This window comes from Onthophagus taurus, chromosome 2 (assembly GCF_036711975.1).
Source record: "Onthophagus taurus isolate NC chromosome 2, IU_Otau_3.0, whole genome shotgun sequence".
Lineage (NCBI taxonomy): Eukaryota > Metazoa > Arthropoda > Insecta > Coleoptera > Scarabaeidae > Onthophagus > Onthophagus taurus.
The window spans coordinates 18,093,864-18,111,816 of NC_091967.1; the positions used below are offsets into that span (position 1 = coordinate 18,093,864).

At 30.6% G+C, this 17,953-nt stretch overlaps 4 protein-coding genes and 1 long non-coding RNA gene across 5 annotated transcripts; 4 read left to right on the top strand and 1 right to left on the bottom strand.

The window, feature by feature from the left end:
- Window positions 1–101: 101 nt before the first annotated feature.
- LOC139429183 (uncharacterized) lies at window positions 102–444 on the top strand. The gene is made up of 2 exons (XR_011639858.1): window positions 102–156; window positions 217–444. It is a non-coding gene; the product is annotated as an uncharacterized lncRNA (long non-coding RNA).
- Window positions 445–886: 442 nt separating this feature from the next.
- Window positions 887–7,967, top strand: LOC111414218 (WW domain-binding protein 4). Its single transcript, XM_023045503.2, has 4 exons — window positions 887–978; window positions 6,901–6,973; window positions 7,026–7,353; window positions 7,403–7,967. Coding segments are annotated over exons 1-4 (897 nt in total). The 5' UTR covers window positions 887–976; the 3' UTR covers window positions 7,897–7,967.
- Window positions 892–4,463, top strand: LOC139428856 (calmodulin-lysine N-methyltransferase). Its single transcript, XM_023045495.2, has 3 exons — window positions 892–978; window positions 3,204–3,370; window positions 3,493–4,463. The coding sequence occupies exons 2-3, from the start codon at window positions 3,236–3,238 to the stop codon at window positions 4,360–4,362; spliced, it is 1,005 nt and encodes a 334-aa protein (XP_022901263.1). The 5' UTR covers window positions 892–978; window positions 3,204–3,235; the 3' UTR covers window positions 4,363–4,463.
- LOC111414230 (E2F transcription factor 2) lies at window positions 7,947–9,557 on the bottom strand. The gene is made up of 5 exons (XM_023045515.2): window positions 9,345–9,557; window positions 9,169–9,278; window positions 8,840–9,113; window positions 8,493–8,754; window positions 7,947–8,437 (listed from the first exon to the last, which is right to left on the bottom strand). Exons 1-5 carry the CDS (start codon window positions 9,450–9,452, stop codon window positions 8,310–8,312), a joined length of 882 nt encoding a protein of 293 aa, XP_022901283.1. The 5' UTR covers window positions 9,453–9,557; the 3' UTR covers window positions 7,947–8,309.
- A 225-nt stretch (window positions 9,558–9,782) lies between these two features.
- LOC111414255 (gametogenetin-binding protein 2-like) lies at window positions 9,783–17,950 on the top strand. The gene is made up of 6 exons (XM_023045551.2): window positions 9,783–10,030; window positions 10,212–10,402; window positions 14,219–14,362; window positions 14,413–14,663; window positions 14,721–15,643; window positions 17,456–17,950. Exons 1-6 carry the CDS (start codon window positions 9,947–9,949, stop codon window positions 17,654–17,656), a joined length of 1,794 nt encoding a protein of 597 aa, XP_022901319.1. The 5' UTR covers window positions 9,783–9,946; the 3' UTR covers window positions 17,657–17,950.
- Window positions 17,951–17,953: the final 3 nt, after the last annotated feature.

Genomic DNA, 17,953 nt, shown 5'->3' on the forward strand with positions numbered 1-17,953 from the left:
TTTAACATTAATTAATTAAAAAGCATTCTTTATTTTAAACTGAATAAAAATGAATTTGTCAAATTAACGTCACTTTGACGTTTCTTATTTTGTATCCAAATAAAAAATGACATGAAATAATTAGAAATCACTTTGAAATTAAATCAATCACGAAATGTATAGTAAACAGTTAAAATTAAAACCATAAACTAAATACTTCATAGAAAAGAATTCTAGGTATATGAAGAAATACATAATAAAGTATGTTCAAATAAATCATTCATAAAAAGAAAGAGATTTGAATCGATTTTGAGGAAGAATTTAAAATTTGATTTCCAAATGGCTTTAACGACCCGAGAGAAAGTGTTAATAGGTTTAGTTGCGTCCCTTTTTATAATGTTTCTGGTGTTGGTGGTTGTAGATATAATATTGATATTAAATATAAAATCGTGTGTATAAAAACAATCAATTGTACCAAAATTATTTCGTGCTTACTATCTACGTACACATAAAACAAATTGAATTGATTTATTTTCATAATAAATAGAATATCAAACAATACATTTAATATTTTATGATCCTATTTAATCGTTTAGATTGATATTTCAAACACACGCTGTGATGGACGATATTTTTACAAATAAAAAAATTATTTCAATAAATACACTACGGTGTATTTATAAATAAAACGCCTTCCACTACGGTAGTTTCGTGTCCGATATAAAGTACACATTTAGTATTTATGTTCTACTTTCAGTATAAATTGAAAACAATTTTAAGTTGTCCGCCCAAAATGCTATTTTCAACGTTTGGTTATAGATGTCGCTATAACAGTTAAAGCCAAGCTTCTGTCAGATTATTCTGCTGTCAGAATTTTCTATTGGTGGAGTCAAGTGATGTTTAAAGGTTAATAAAATAAAACGCTTTTCCTATCGGGGTATTTTATTAATCTTTAAAAGAAAACGACATTCGAAAAGAGGACACCAACAAAATAACAATGTAAGTAAAAAAAACTTTATATTATTATCATAATTAGAAATTTTAAGGTTACATTTTTAATTGTGTTTTGGGTTGGTTTTTAATTTGTACGGTAGCCAGAAAAAAAATATATATATAAAAAAACTTTATTGGTATGTTTGTTGGAACTAAAAATAAGTTTTAATGATACCTATATTTCTTAAAGAAAAATATTTTTTGTTCCCATAAAATACATGTTTTTACTTCGCTAAGAGCAATTAAGTCTTTGATATTATTCCAAATGTTACTTAATCTGTTGAAAGCTACATTGCAAAACATCGGGCTATATAAAAACCAATCTATTGGCATTCGGAAATTTTAATCTTGATGCCAAAGAGTTTGTGGAATCTTCATTTAAGCAGTGACAATTATTTACAAACTTACAATGTTTATAGGGTTTTCATAAACGAAAAGAGATTCTTGATGATATTAAGGATTGAACCTTTTATGGCCTAAGAAGAGATTTTCCTGATCCAAGCTCCTCCATTTCCAAATTTCCTAAGTATCAACATGTTTCAATACATTAATGTTTGATTTCTTGAATTAATGATACCTATCTTTTTTAAAAAGTAACATTAAATATAAAATCAATCTGAACTATATCATATGTTATATACAGGTTGTTTCACTTAAAACTCCCACACTAAGTATCCCTGAAATAGGTTGAGATATTGTAGTTTTGTAAGAAGGTGTTGCTAGAGTTTGTAAATGACTTCAGTTCTTAAGTATTGTTATTTTTTATTATACAAAAATAAAGTTGATGTTGCAGTCAAAGTTTTTGTTAGGTGCAAGTGATAGAACATTAAAAGCTGTGCAACTTTCCTTATCAACATTGATTTGAAAAACTTAGTAGTTTCAAAGATATTTAGTATTAATACTGAGACTATTAAGAAGATAAGTTAAATATGGATCCAACCATATCACTTGTTACTTTTTTATTGTTTTTGTCTATTTTTATAGATTGTTAGTTTTTGCCAATTTGCTCCAATTCGATTCTTTGACCCCATTGTTCGACTTTGACTCGCCATTGTTAAGACGCCAAGAGACGTCTTAATACAGTCTCATATTTGCTCAATAGTCCCTTTTCAGCAAATTAATGTTTTCTAAATTTTTAACAATTTTTTCTAGATTTCTTTTTAATCGTCTTTAGTATTTTATCGGTTGATTCAAGCCGTAATTTCCACTTTCCGCTACGCTCTGAGTTCCTCACTAATATTTACATCATTAGGTGCACGCTTATTCATTGTAATAACATTTATTATTCAAACGGAACTATCCACAAGTGAAATAATGTTATACAATAACATTCATGAGGGTGAATAAGAAATAAACTAAAATGAACAAACTTACCATATTAAAAAAGAAATATCTAAGTGCTAGTAACTGTAAATAGTGTTTGAAAGAACTTGAGTGGGAACGACTGTGGTGCTAAGTAAGCTAAGTATTTCTTAAAGAAGACTAAATAATGTTTGAAGGTTGACGTATACTACATATGACTTAAAAACAACAATAAATTGCTTGTACAACATCAAATTATTATTGTCGAAGAGAAGGTACTGCCATTATAAGACTAGATACTATTTGAACAAGTCTAGATTCTACTTACAGAAGTCTAAATACTGCTTGAACAGGACTACACAGTGTTTGAGCTTGCCGAATACCACATATTATTTGAAAAACGTTATGCACCGGTTTCAGAAAATCAGATTATTATTTTATAAAACTAGATACTACTTAAAAATGATTAGATACGATTGGCAGAAGACTACATACTGTTTGATGATTTACACAGTCCACTTATTGCTAGCAGAGAGCTATATGCAGCTTACAGAAAGCAAAATTCTTGTTCCAGAAAACTAGGTACTACTTGAAATGATTAGATACTATTGGCAGAAGTCTACATACTGTTGTATATTGCTTGAAGAGAGTACATATAGGTTACAAAAGACGAAATTTTTATTCCTATCAGAAGATCAGATGCTGTTTACAGAAAACTAAGTACTATTCTCACAAAACTAGATACTCTTTTTATTTATGTAAATTTAAACGTTGTAAGTTTTTAAATATTCTTACTGTGCAATATTCGACTACACCCAAACCCATTTTTTGCAAAGTCATTGTTAATTTATGTTAGAACTTATTAACATAAATCCCTTAAAAAATATTACTCATTAATAATTTCTATTGATTGAAATTTTTCAATCCAGGCACTCATTGAGTACTTCGCTATGTTAATTCTATGGACGAGGACGTAAAAAGATGCGGCCTACTGATAAACGGCTCGATTGATCTAAATCAAGTGTTGACGGTCAGCTGCAATGAAAAGAAAAAAGTTGCCAGAAAACGATGGGCCATTCTGGCTAAAGCTCTAAAGGTCTGTTCAAAAATAAATTTCCCCCACACATAATATGTTAAAGAAATTTTAGAGTTAATGACAAATTTTACACTAAACCATCACTAAACTTAATTTTTTGATGTTTGGTTTTTATTGTTCAGAGTCCTTCCGGAAGTGAACCTTCAAGTCCAACAGACGAATGTTCAGTTCGCCGCATCTCGTCCTTCATGCTTTTAACAACATCCAGAGAGAACAGCGTTTTGCAATTACATCAAGATAAGTCCTATTACGATTTAATAAAGAAACGTACTTGGTATAAATACTCAATGTGTGCCGGAAATGAAAAAAATGTTAACGATGATTTACACGTTGTAATCGGTTATAGAAAACGAACGTTTTCCGCGGAAGATTTAATGGGTTTTAATAATACAGGAAATATTTGTATTTGGCCCTCGGAGGAAACGTTATGTTTTTATGTTGGAACGAATTTAGAAATTTTTCGCGGGAAATCTGTTTTAGAATTAGGCGGTGGAATGTCGTGTTTAGCTGGACTCTTTTGTGGAAAATATTCTGATGCAAAGTCTGTAATTCTAACTGACGGGAACAAAATTTCTATAGAAAACGTTGAAGCGAGTATGTTTTGTAATGATTTTAAATGTCCGGTTGAAGCTACAGTTTTAAAATGGGGTACGAAATTTTTACCCACTCTAAATTCTTTAAACAAACAAAAATTTGATATGATTTTGTGTGCGGATTGCTTATTTTTTGACGAGGCTCGATCGGATTTGATCGAAACTTTTTGCGATTTACTCGATGATAACGGTATGGGTCTTATTATGGCCCCACGTAGAGGGAATACTTTAGCTAAATTCGTCGAACAATCGGAAGCGAAAGGTTTTCGTTGTAATGAAGTATTAAAGTATAGCGATATCGTTTGGGAAAAACATTTAGGTTTACTCGAAAATAATGAATACGATGAAAACATTCATTACCCTTTACTTATAGAGTTGACCAAAACAAACAAGTTATAAGTGACCTTAGTACAATAATTTTTTAGTGTTTATGTGTATATTCGTCGAAAGAATTCCTACAAGTAAAACATACTCTAGTCTAATGTGACCTATTTTTACCTTGACTGTGATACAAAAAAAATTATACCAATTTCCTTATTGATATATAGTTAAATATCTCCTTTATGCTCATAGTAAAAAATTAAAAAATATATACAGGGTGTTCGAGAGAAAGTTGATAAACTTTTTCTTAACTTCTTTTTAAGTTTCCGATTTTTTTATATGTATTTACCGTTTCTTGATTTATTTCTTGTAGCACAAGAAAAAATCGAATTTGTTTTGGTGTTCCAGATCCTATTTTCGATGTAGATATACGTTTTTCTTCCTGTGTTAAAGTTCCTACTTTAATTTATTCATATTTTTCTTTAATTTTCTTCGTAAATTGTTGTTTTCTCGAATATGTGAGATTTGTAACCAAAGTATTTACTCTATATGGTGATTTTGTAATATGGAATCGCTTGTACTAAAAAAAATTAATTGATAAAGCTAATACTGGAGATTAAATCTCGATCAAGTTTATATAATCCTTATGAAACTTTGAATATGTCATAAAAAATAAATTTCTGTTAATTTTCGATATTACTACGTGTACAGTTTAGGCCATTTAACAGAATCACCTGGTATATTTATTATTAACTATTTTATAATCAAGTTATTGGAAAAATTATTAATGAAAGTTCAGGATGGGTTCCAAAATTGTTTTAAAATGTGCTAGAAATATATTCAAATGTAAACAAAAGCAATTTCTAAATAGGTGATAAAATGAAAGAAAATGTAGGATATTAATCAAATTGATTTTTTGGAAATTATTAAATCAAGAAAGATTCTTTAAAGCAACATCAATACATAGCATATTATACAGACTGATTTAAATCTCTTTGTTTGCATTTGAGCTTTGTATTCTAAAACTTATATTTCGACTCATCCTGTAAAAGATAAATTTTGTTTCGTAGTCAATTGCGTCGTAGCATAAATCATTAAAAAATGATGATAATCTAAGATTCTAAGAAAATACATATTTGCATATTAAATAAAAATATCTACAATTATATTAGGAATTGTCTTATCACACATTTCACGTTGATATCTAATATTATTACCAAAATATACATCTGCCAATAAATGTATATTTTATAATCGCACGTCTGATACTAAAATAAATTTATAGAAAGAAACGTTAAATGATATCTAGTTGCCGAAACGTATGGGGCCACATGGAATTTCTAACAGCTCTTATCTAGTCAATTTACCTATATTTATACACAACACATCCGCTTGATGATAAAATTAACTGTTCTTTTTTTTTGATTACCAGTTAAAATATTTTCATAGATTATATACATTAGTATGTTTTTAATCGAACTTTAGTCTTGTTTGATTTTGATTATTATTATTTTTGAATAGAGAAAAAAATATTTGTGTATTATTAGTTTCTAGTCAATTTCAAATCTAGTCTATTAACTATTTATTAATCTTAAAGACATAGTTTTTAGTAATTTTCCCTCTTTCTCTGTGTTAGATAGTTTAGAAGAAAACTTTTAGATTCCTCTTATTTCCAAAGAACTGTGCCCATTCCTGTTGTATCGAGTGATCATAAATAATTGCATTTACAGGTATTATTATTATCACATATCCTGATATAATTCTTCATTACAATTTTTTTAAATTTTTAAAGAAACATAGAAATAAGCAGTACTCCTAAAGATTAAAAAATTCGATTATATCACTTTACAGTTCCAAAAAAATAATTAAAATGAATCACAATATCTTTAAAACAATAATTTTTGATCACTCGGTATTATCAAAAAAAAATATGATTAGATACTCATTTTTAATATCTTTCTTGTGTATTCTAACTCAGTATTTGCACTTTTTCCTATGTGATCCGTGTATCTCTTATTGTAACTTATATTAATTGCTATAATTACAGAAAACGTTATTGTAAACTTTGGATTGTTATTAAAATCGTTCAAATAAAGATGTTGTTTTATTTCTTTACTTAATTATTTATGATGGTATAGGATGTCACAAACAAAACTCAGCAAGCTTTAAAACATTTAATGTGTTGATTATGGAAATATCACAATGGATTACTAATCCCTAAATTTCTTACAATCAGGTTATTGATTCAGGTGTCATATTTAAAAAAGAACTCACTGGAATTAGCACCAACTAATAATTGAAATAATATTAGATAACGTATATTGTATTTCCTACTTTAAAAGGATATATATCTTGTTTATCCTACTATGCATCAAAATTGGACAAACTAGGCAGAACCAATACAGTAAAAGTAATATAAAAGTAAAAATCAACCAATTTGAAAGGTATCATAAACATAAAGAATCAAAAAACTCAACATAATCCAAACAAATCTATCCCAACTTGTATTAAAAGGTATTATTGAAAAAATGTATTGATAGGGTTTAACCAAAATAACGGAATTCAAAGAATTTAAGTCTCAATTAATATTGATAAATAATAAATTTTATGTTTTAGGGCTGATTATTGGAAATCTCAAGCTCGAAAATATTGCGAGTTCTGTAAATGTTGGATTGCAGATAATAAACCGGTAAGTATGCTCTAACATCAATAAATTGATGTTAGATAAAACTATTTTTTAGAGCGTTGAGTTTCATGAAAAAGGTCGACGTCATCAAGATAATGTAGCAAAAAAGTTAAAATATATTACGAAGAAAACTAGACGTGATGAAAAGGAAAGTCTTCGAACGGACGTTATGCTTAAACAGATGGAAAGCGCTGCGTTGGAGGCTTACAGAAAAGATGTTGAAAATAACCGCGATCTTTCATCGATAGAGATTAAGAAAAAAATGGAAGAAAATAATTTGGGTTTTGGTGCATCTTGTTATTCCGGATCAAAACATCAAAAACTTTGGAGAGAAGCAAAAAATGACGATGGAAAAAGTTATTATTATAATACAATAACAAATGGTAACAAAAAATGTTATTAAAAAATTTTTATACATAATTATTATTTTAGAATCCATTTGGGAAAAGCCCAAAGAGGGTTATGTATCTTTAACAGATCAAATGAATGAAATAACTAAACAACAATTAAAATTAGTTCAAAAACAACGCATAGTCGACGCAAGAATGCAAGCGGAAGAGGAAAAGCGTGAAGCTGCGGAATTAAAGGCGGCTGAATTTAGAGAAAAAATGAAAGAAAGAAGAGTCGAACCCGAACCGGACATTTCAACAGTTGTTTCAGGACCGATTCTTGAACCGCCCACACCAGATCCATACGGACGATGGCAAAAAGTCGAAACGGTAACAACATCAACGATAGATCTTCAGTTACCAAAGCAAGATTTTGAGTATTTTCAAGTACCAACTTTACCGGAATATGAACCACCCCCGAAAGAATTTAAAGAAAAATCAGTGGAAAGTCTAGGAGGTGGAAAAGAAACGTTTAAAAAACGAAAATTTCTCGGGAATGCTAAAAAGAATAGTCGACAAAGAGTTAATGATGATTAATGTTTTTGTTTAATATTTTTTAAAGGCATTTCGTGAATAAAACTAGATAATTTTAACAAAAAATAGTTGATTATTAATTTACAGAATACATATTATACTTCTTAGGGCTAAAATAAGTAAAAAACTCTTTGTTATTGCAAAAAATAACAAAGTTTTTTTATACCTTTCAGCATTAAGAGCTATTTTTTATCGATCAAAAGATACTCTGTCAATAATTCTAGACTATTTCAAAGAAATATATTTATACAGAGTAATTATAAAAAGTGAGAAATCAAGTTAAAAGACGTTTTCGTCCATTATAACGCGAACATAACATTATTTTAATAAAACAATAACAGTTTTTGAGACTTATCCGTTTCATTACTTTTTAAAATACTCTGTAGGTTTTCTTAAATAACCTATTTTTTTCAATACTAATCTTGAGATGGTGAAGATTGCGTTGAAACGTCATACATATCCACCAAACCTTCTGATTCTAACAAGCAATAATTGTAATCTTCCACTCGAGGCAAAGGACTTAAAGGTAAGAAATCGTAATCATCTGCAATAAAATAAAAAGATAACAATAACAAACAATATTTATGAACTTCACAAACCATCTTCATCATCACCATCATAATGAAGGCTTTCATCTTTATTGCAATTTTTAAACACAACTTTTGCAGTGGCCAAATCTGAATCTTCATCGGATTCTTGTAAATCCTCTTTTATTAAAAGTTTTTTTGTAGAATTTTCGTTTCCGTTATCTGCGTCTGTTTTTTGCCGCTTTCTCTGATCTTGGGGAGGATCTGTTTTTACATTAGCTCGAATTGGAGCTGCCGATGATCGTATTTTTATACTATAAGAAACTTTGGGATCCTTAAAAATAATAAGTCTTAATAAATCTTAGTAAATTATGATTATTAATTAAGATTTGATTAATTAATTTTGAAATTAAACATACTTGAACTTGTACAGTTGAATTTAAAGGTGTATTAAAAGCAATTATAGTACTATCACCGTAACATTGCAAAAAATCATCACTTGTAACGTATAAATATTTTCTGTTATCTAAATCTTCAGTAATATTCTTAATGCTTTGTTCGATCCATAATCGGTGTCGATCTAAAATGTTCTCATAAGACTCCAATTTACTAAGTTCTGATTTTAAATTCAAAACTTTCCCAGCAATTTCTTGTGTGTTGCAGTTAGGTAATGTATCTTTATAAGTATATGGCCTTAAAATGATGATTATTAACCCATAAATTATTAATTTACAATTTCGTAACTTACTTCCATTGTATACTATTTTTACTTTTCTTCTCGATTAATCCAATACCTTCCAGAACGTTGGTGATGTCGTAAATTCGACGCTTTTGTCGTACGGCGAGCATATCTGCAGCCTATAACAGGTAAAAAGGATAAACACTTGGATTCTTTTAGAAGTTCAAGTGGTAATGGGTACTTACCAATTTTAGGTCCAAAACTCCGCCGTTTGCCTTTTGCAGTAAATCGACAAACTTTGTAGTAAGTAAACCCAATGATTTTTCGTATCTACTAGGAGGAACGTCAGCCATCGTATTCAAAACGGGCGAAAATTATTTGGAAACATCTCACCAAACACAAACTAAACCAAATTTACCATACACAAACTGTTCTTCTTCTTCATATTGATCAGCTCTGTTTTATCGGCCGAGATTTCGTTTTGAAATGTCATTTATGAAATAAAAATCTTTATTAAGTAATTATAAAATTATTTTATTTCGCTATATTAATCCAAAATCATTAATTAATTACAAAATTAATTAAAAATATAATATAATTAGTTTTAGCTTATTGTAATTTTGAGAGAAAATATTTATTTTTTAGCGCCATCTATTGTTAATATTCTTATCACGTCAAAAACATTGACGCTTGACAATTTACATAAATTGCAAATGGCAGAAGCTGTCATGTTGTCTTAAAAATTCTGTTATTTGTTAATGATATTTTGAAAAGTATCAATTTTAAACTGCCGTTACATGAAAAGTGTTGTTTTTTGAATCGGTAAAATAAGCTGCAAAAATAAAAAATGGCAAAGTTAGTGGACGTTTATCATCCGTCAAAAACACTCAACAGGAGACAACTACCCTTAGTGATTGATGAAACTTTAACGGTAATCAAGTATCTCTTATCAATTCCACAATAATTTAACATAAAATACTTCCAAAATAACCAATTTGTTACATTGTCATGACGTTTCTGTTATGCATTAAGATTTGACCTACAAACTAAAAAACATAACATGTGATTCTTTTTAATATGTTTTTCATCTCATTCGGTGATTACGTTTTTAGATGGTGATGGATTTAAAGTCTGTGGGATTAGTATCAGATAACCAACAAGTAAAAGGTAAAGAACTCGAAGATTTTGTCCGTAAGATGAGTTTGTTAAATGAGGAAGAATTAAGTCATTCTTTAGAAGTAACTCGATCAGAAATACTCAAAGTTTTAAATCAGGCTGTTCCCTGTGTTGGATGTCGTAGAAGGTGATTATATTTATTTTATTTACAACTATACAGGGCGTTTGTAAGTTGATGTGAAAGATATCAAGGGGAGCTTTTTCAGCGAAAATTAAGGTTCAAAACTCCTTCTCCTCCAAGTTACAACCCTCTAAAGTTTGGGGAAAAAATTGTTTTTATTTAATAAGTCCACTATGGAGGAATTTAGAGGAATGAAATTTGACAGATAACTGTTGGTAATGAAATGACACCTATTGGCGATTTTTGTAACCCTAAAATGTTATTACATGGGGTGAAAAAATCAACCCATATAATATTTTGCATCAGAACTTTTCAATGCGTCCACATTTTCTATTTGAAAACTTGATTTAACCCATTAAGTAACTGTCACCTTTTTTTTTTTTTTGAATTTTTGACAGAAAATGTTAGAAATATGAACAAAATGTTTTGTCTTTAAAATATTTTATATTTAAAAAAAGGTCCTAAATTTGAATTGTGGCTGGTTGTACAAAAAAATAAACTAATATGAAAAATTTTGATTTATATTATTTATACATATACAGGTGTCTCAAGTAACTGGTTCGTTAGAACTTTTTTAGGTTCCACTATTTGTACAGTTTTGAAATTTTGGTAGCATGGGTTGTTCATTTGGAACTTTCGATCTAAAATATTTTCAAGATGGGTGCCACTTCCGGTCTACCGGAAGTAGACCATACCTTGGTTATTTTAAATGAAATACTATAGTTTTTATTACACCTTTTAATTGTACGTAAAAAAATATGTTGACTTTCATAAAAGTTATTGGTACCTAGCGTCTTTCGTTTTCCAGTTATTTTGATTTTAAGTTTTTTTTGGCAAATTTCACCATGCTCTTTAAAACCCCATATCCCATCCAACGTCCATTCAAAAAAGCTCTAAATTGGCACGATTACTCTTCAGATACTATTAAATAGATTGTCATTTATTGTATCAGAGTATCTTATACAGGCTGGTCAAAAATTGAATTACCGTTTCTCCATATTCAACCGTAAGAAAGTCAAACTTTTTAATTTGACAGCGGTAGACCGGAAGTGGCGGCCTTCTTGAAAATATTTTAGATTGAAAGTTCCGAATGAATAACTCATCCTACCAAAATTTCAAATCTCTACGAATAGTGGAACCCGAAAAAGTTCTAACGAATCAGTTACGTGAGACATCCTGTATATATTTATTGTTATAATGATTTATTATACAGTTGTCCGTAAAGTAACGGACAAAGGCGATAAAATCATTATAAACGGTTTATGGAAAAATCGCTGAAACGAGTCTAAAAATTAAAATTTTTTTGCAATTGTTTGGTGTAGATTTTAAATCCCCCATTTTTATTACGGAATATGAAAGAAGATTTTTTTTTGAATCTAGTACAGTCAATATTAATATTGCTTACATAAGAAAATTTTCGAGAAAAATTACTTTAAACTTTAACTACTTCAGATTTGTTAACATGATGACAATAGCAGTAGCCTTGAGTAACTATGGTAACCAATTATTTTAAACAATTTCCTAAGTGTCAAAAACTGATTTAGTAAGTGGTTGACCTCTTTAATACAACATATCCTGATCGCCAATTCATTAGCCAAAGTATGGTGAGTCTAGCTGACTAAATGTAAACAACATAATCATCTCTCGAAGTCTGGCCTACTAAATGTTTCAGGGGAAGTTCAACAAAACGTGGTTTTGGCTGGGCAAGAAAACCCTCATGTTACTGTAAGGAGTATTGGGTCTAATTTGGACATTAGTAAATTAATGGCTCAAACAATTTTAAAACCCACAAAATTCATTCCCATAAAGTAAACCTGATTCACGACAAGTAAATAGACAAAGTTGTCGGTATTGTGCTACCCAAAATCCAAATTAGTAAAGAAAGTGGCACACCCAATATCCGCAAAAGATTTGAGGAAACTTTAACTGGAATGTTTAAATTTTTTCAAAGCTATGTCATTTCTTCCATCCTGATAATGTTGCCACAACTGAATTCTAACGACAGTTATTCCAACCAGATGACGCGCCACCACACTTCAGGAAGTTTTACTAAATCAGTTTTTTGACACTCAGGAATTTGTTTCAAATAATTGGTTACCATAGTTACTCATGGCTACTGCTATTTTAATCATTATTAATTTGAAGTAATTAAACTTTAAAGCAATTTTTCTCGAAAATTTTAACGAAAAAACTATAACCAAAAGTATCTGCCATTTATGAAATTTTTCCATACACGCCACATCTAATCCTACATTACATCTACTACATTTTTTTCTCACATTCGTTTTGCGCAGTGCGCATTTTCTTTGTTTTCCTTCAACACTTCTACGTAAAGAATGTCCTGTTGCGTCTTTTCTTATGGTTTAAAGCACACGTTTTGAAGCTTCTCTTTGTAGAGATTCTTTGGTTCATTAGCTCTATTAGGGGATTTATTTTGAAAGCTGGATCTGCTGTCTTATTAGTGAAGAGCTCGGAATTATCATTGAAATGAAGATACCTTTTTCTTTCTAAATATCTATTTCTAGAAAAACATTTTCTTACAACTTCAAGGCATAAATCTTCATATTCACACCAATACATATGCTCTTGTGATAATGAATGGTATCAAGTAAGCAATAAAAATCCCACAAATTTTCTCAAACAATTTAGTATGTAAAGGCCACTTTACAGTTTGCAAGTTTTATTGCTTTCTTTTTGGTATTCTTGTACTTGTAGATGATAGGTTTGGACTTTTTTTTGCACTTGCGCTGAAAGTATGGTGAGTTTTTTGGTTACTTTTTGTATTGCCAACTGTAAAATATTAACGTGTTTTGTTGGTTTATATATGTGCATGTGCCTCAATCTTTCAAAAAATATGTGTTGGCAGTATTGATTGCAACTGAAATATTGCAGTTAAAAAATTGCCAAATGTAAAGTCAATCGCGTTAGATATTGCCGCAACAACTTCGTGCAAGATACCTTGATTGCAAGAAAAATTGTTTACTGTAAAGTGGCCTTAACACTTTGTTTGAGTATATAAGTCATTATTTCTTCATCAAAGAGTGTTTCAAAAACCTCAACAGGTAACTTTCCTGTTAGTGAATGCTTTATTTGTGACCGAACTGTCTCAATGTCATCATTATTTCTGAGTATTTTCACGAAGTCTAGTTTTATTTTTTGTCAATCTAAATTTTTTCTCGACTTTTTATATTAGTTCTTTTCAAATGTTTTTGTTCAGTTGCAGTTATATTATCATTATCTGGTTCTGTGCTCGTAGAAGCTATGTTGAGAGCATTCAAGTGAATTTCTAGCTTGCTGGGAGTATCTCTGGGACAGTTATCTTCTAATACATTGTCATTTATATCTTCGGTTCCTGAAATCGTATCGACCTTGTCGGGAGGAACTTCAATAATATCAATAATAACATCATCGTCACATTCTATAAAATTAGGGTTGTTTATAATATCTTCTAATAAAGTTCTACTTCTATAAGTCAAAATCTTCTTGGTACTCATCACATAAGAAAAAAATCTATAAAAGGTGAAAATTAAATAGTAGGATTCAATATGCAACTTTTTTGTCTCTTAATAGAGTTTTCCCGGGTGTTTGGTAAAAAAAGTGTTTAAACCAATTAATGGCAAGATCGGATGTTAATTTCCATGATTTTGTTGCAAATACAGCAATATTGTCTGCTTTGTGCAAAGCTTTTACATGCATGAGTTTCCACGATTTGTTACTGTTAAGGGTAGTTTTAGCTGCTGAAAAATCATCCCTTGAAATATTTTGCATCAATTTAGAAACACTTGTATAGTAACGTAATTTAATTAATTAATTTAATTACAGTGTTGAGCGATTATATTATCAATTATTTAAATATGGACATCCAACATTAGATCCATTAGTTGTAAAAAAAGATGGAATTATAACCGTGCGAGAAGATAAACAGAATTCACCCCAGTTTTTGTGCAATTTATTTCATGGGCATAGGTAATAAATTTCTTTTATAAACAAAGACGTGTTTTAAAAAGTTTTTTTAGTACACGACTGAATCATGTAGTCGATAGTCAACCGAGACGCAACAAAAAAAGTCATCGTTGTTTATTACATTCCCTGGATACCCAAAGAAGCCGTCCTATAACTCCCGCCTGGCGAGACGTTTGGGAGTGTATGCGATTGGATTGTAAGAAAAAAGTGTGTACCATCGAAGAAGCTAGTCTACATACGACTTTAGAAACTTATTTAAGAAAACATAGGTTTTGTAGTGAATGTCGTACTAAAGTTCTTAAAGGTACAATCGCTAATTATTTCATTTAAAAAAATTTTTTTTTTATTTAATTTTATTTAGCCTACAGTTTATTAATAGAAGATTCGAAATGTAATGATAAAGGTTACGTTAAAACATTATACAACGGAATAACCCATTGCAAATCAAAACACATCCATCTAAATCCAGAGACTGAAGTCATCCCGAAATTAATAAGCCGTGCCGAACCGGAATTATTGGGTAGCAGAAGAGAACGTCACGCAAAAACACTCGAAATTGCTCAAGAGGAAGTTTTAACATGTATAGGGATTTGTATGTACGAAAGACTTCATCGTATTTACATACGCATGCGTGAAGAAGAATGTACATGTCAAGTTTTTGCAGCGGTTGCAATCGACGCTTTATGGACGAGTTTTGAAACCGCTGTAGAACACAAACAAGGAATTTCTCAATTAGAATTACTCTACGCGGAATTAACGCGAAAAGAACAACAAAAACAATTACGTAAAGAACAGAAAAAATTGAAAAGGAAACGTAAAAAAGAAAAATTAATGGAGCAGCATTTTAAAAGTTGTGATGGTTGTGATGGTGAAGAAGAAATGGATGATGATGGGAAGATATTGGATGAGGAAAAAATTTGTACATGCAATGATACGTTTTTGAAAATCAAATTAAAAGAAAAAAGTACTGCGTGTGATGAATGGTTAGATTGCAAATGTAATCATACTGGGATGAAAAATGGAAAATGTGATGATTACATACAAAGGAAATTTATGAAAGAAAGTAGTTCATCAAGTGATCATTCCCATGATTGTGGATATTCTTCTGAAAATAATAATGGATGTTGTGAATTTAATTCGTTCGGATCAAGTTTACCTAGTTCGCCAGAAGGATCAGAAGTTGCTTGTCCTGATGGCTGTTGTGAATCCGAAAATGATTATATTCCATATAATAGGTTTACTTATGGAAATGGGCATCAACTTAGTTTACAAGAAATGTTAGATGTAAGTAATAACTTAATTACCGACATATTTACAAATTTATATCTATAAATTTTTTTATTTAAAAAAGATGTTAAAAATTTGAAAGAAATATTTAGTTTTTATCCTAACCTTGTTTAGTTTCAACAGTTACCTTAACCCATGTATGCCTAATACAGTGGTAAAAAATATATATTTATCACAACCAGATTTTTTGAACAAAAATTAATGGAGGTATTGAAAAAATAAGCCACTACATTATAGAAAATTTAGTCCGTCTGCTAATCAAATATCAATAACTTTTTTGTTTTTAAAGCCTTTGAAATTTTGTATGAATATTCAACATTACTTAGGCCCCAGCAGGCCCTTTGTACATCCCTTCAATATACAGTTCATTTAGGTGTCAGAAAACAAGCCCACGGTTTTAATGAACCTTAATATAGAACAGAAAGGTATGCTCTTTATTCCCGAAATTTGGCGCCATGGTATGTCAAAAATAAATTCCCTTAAGTACGCGAGGTTGGGACAGTCACAAACAATATGATTTACCGTCTCGCCTTCCATTTCACACACTCTACAATGGTGTATGTTCTCTAGCTTCATGTAGATGAGTGAGAACCAAGTCACTTTTTGATTTTCCCAGGAATTTAGTTGACCTCTTCCGGTCAGGGTAGAGCAGAGTTTTCTTTGCAAAGACATCTACTGCGTTTTCATCCCATCGATCGCAAAAAGCTCAATGGGAGATGAAGTTGATCAGCTTTGATGCTGTATTAAAGTGCTTTCCGCCACTTTATCGTGACATTGTTATAAACATTAGCCTCCTGAAGTGATTGCCAATAGGATTTTATTAATGATGATGTAGTTCGATGCCTCCTAAGCATTAGCATAGCCTGTCTGCCATCAGTCCAGATTACAACGTATCTGCCAACTTTTTTGGAGTCGATGATTAGCGTTTTAGCGGTGGCAAAGCTGTTCTGGGGTATCGGCCAAAGTGTGGCCTGTTTAAGAAAGTAGGTGTGATGTAGTCTGTGTGACCTTCAAGGAGAGCTTGATTACGAACAATCTCACTCCAGAGTTCCCTACGGACTATTCCGATTTTTGCAACCTGCTTATTGTCCACTGATCGCAATCGAAGCAACGCCATCTCCCTGATAAAAATATTTAGGGGCAGTACGTACAGCATGTCTCCATCGCGATTATGGGTGTCAATCTCATGGCGCCCATAATTAACAGGAAGGCTAGCTGGTGCAGCAATCTAGCCTTATATGCATGTTTTAGTACTAAGCACCAAACTATGGGTCCGTGGGCTACCACTGGTCTTATCACAGAAGTGAATACCTATATATATAACATTTTCTAATAGATCTAAAAAATACGAATTCAATGATACCTCGCAATTAATAAAAATTGGGCTTAATGCGGCGCGCGCAACATTTCAAGGAAGCTCCGCCTCTTAGTTTTCTCGCAGAATAGGCAACCAGGTAAATAACGAGCGGTATGGATATCTCTCATTTTTCAAGTGTGTTCAGGTTTATAATATGTAAAGAAAGTATCACAGTACAAAAAAAGTATCTACTCTATTTCTCGTTTCTCTTGGCGGGGCGATCTTGCATTGGTGACAATGGCGCTTGCTTTCGATTCTTTACACAGCATTTGATTTCATTATATTACTAGAAAATAACTTAACATGTAATCATTAGGCGAGACCAGGATAAAATTAGGAGATCATTAGGCATACATGGGTTAAAATAATGTTTATAACCTTAAATTCAGATTACTACTAACCTATATATTTAAATTATGATTTAAATTTGACCAAGAATATTATTTTTCTAGGATCATTTTTATAGCGATGATGATAGTGATTGTTATATAACGCCTGAAGAAGTGCAAGAGTTCAAAGTGAACAATAGTAGAGTGTATGAAATGCGTCAACAGTTAAGGGAAACGTTACAAAAGCGATTCGCACAGTTATGCGTCAATGGACCATTGCAGGTGCCAAGATTACTAACTCCGACGAAATTCATCGCAAATTAGATACTCTTTGTTTAAAGCGCGCTATAGATAAAAGAAAAAGTTCAGTGCAAACGAAAAAAAGTCAAAGTTGAAATCGTTGATATTTTTTTAAATGTTTCTTTTTGTTTTTCAGTATCTTAAAGGGGTTTCTTTTTTTTTTCTTCTTATTTTAAGAATCTATTTTTAAAAATCAATTTTTTTTTCAGTCTTTTTTGTCAGTTTTCTTTTTGTAAAAATGTTTTTTAGTGTGGATCATAAAGATACTGTTGATTTTTTGATCTCCATTTGTTACATTAGAGTAATGAAAATTCTATTCTT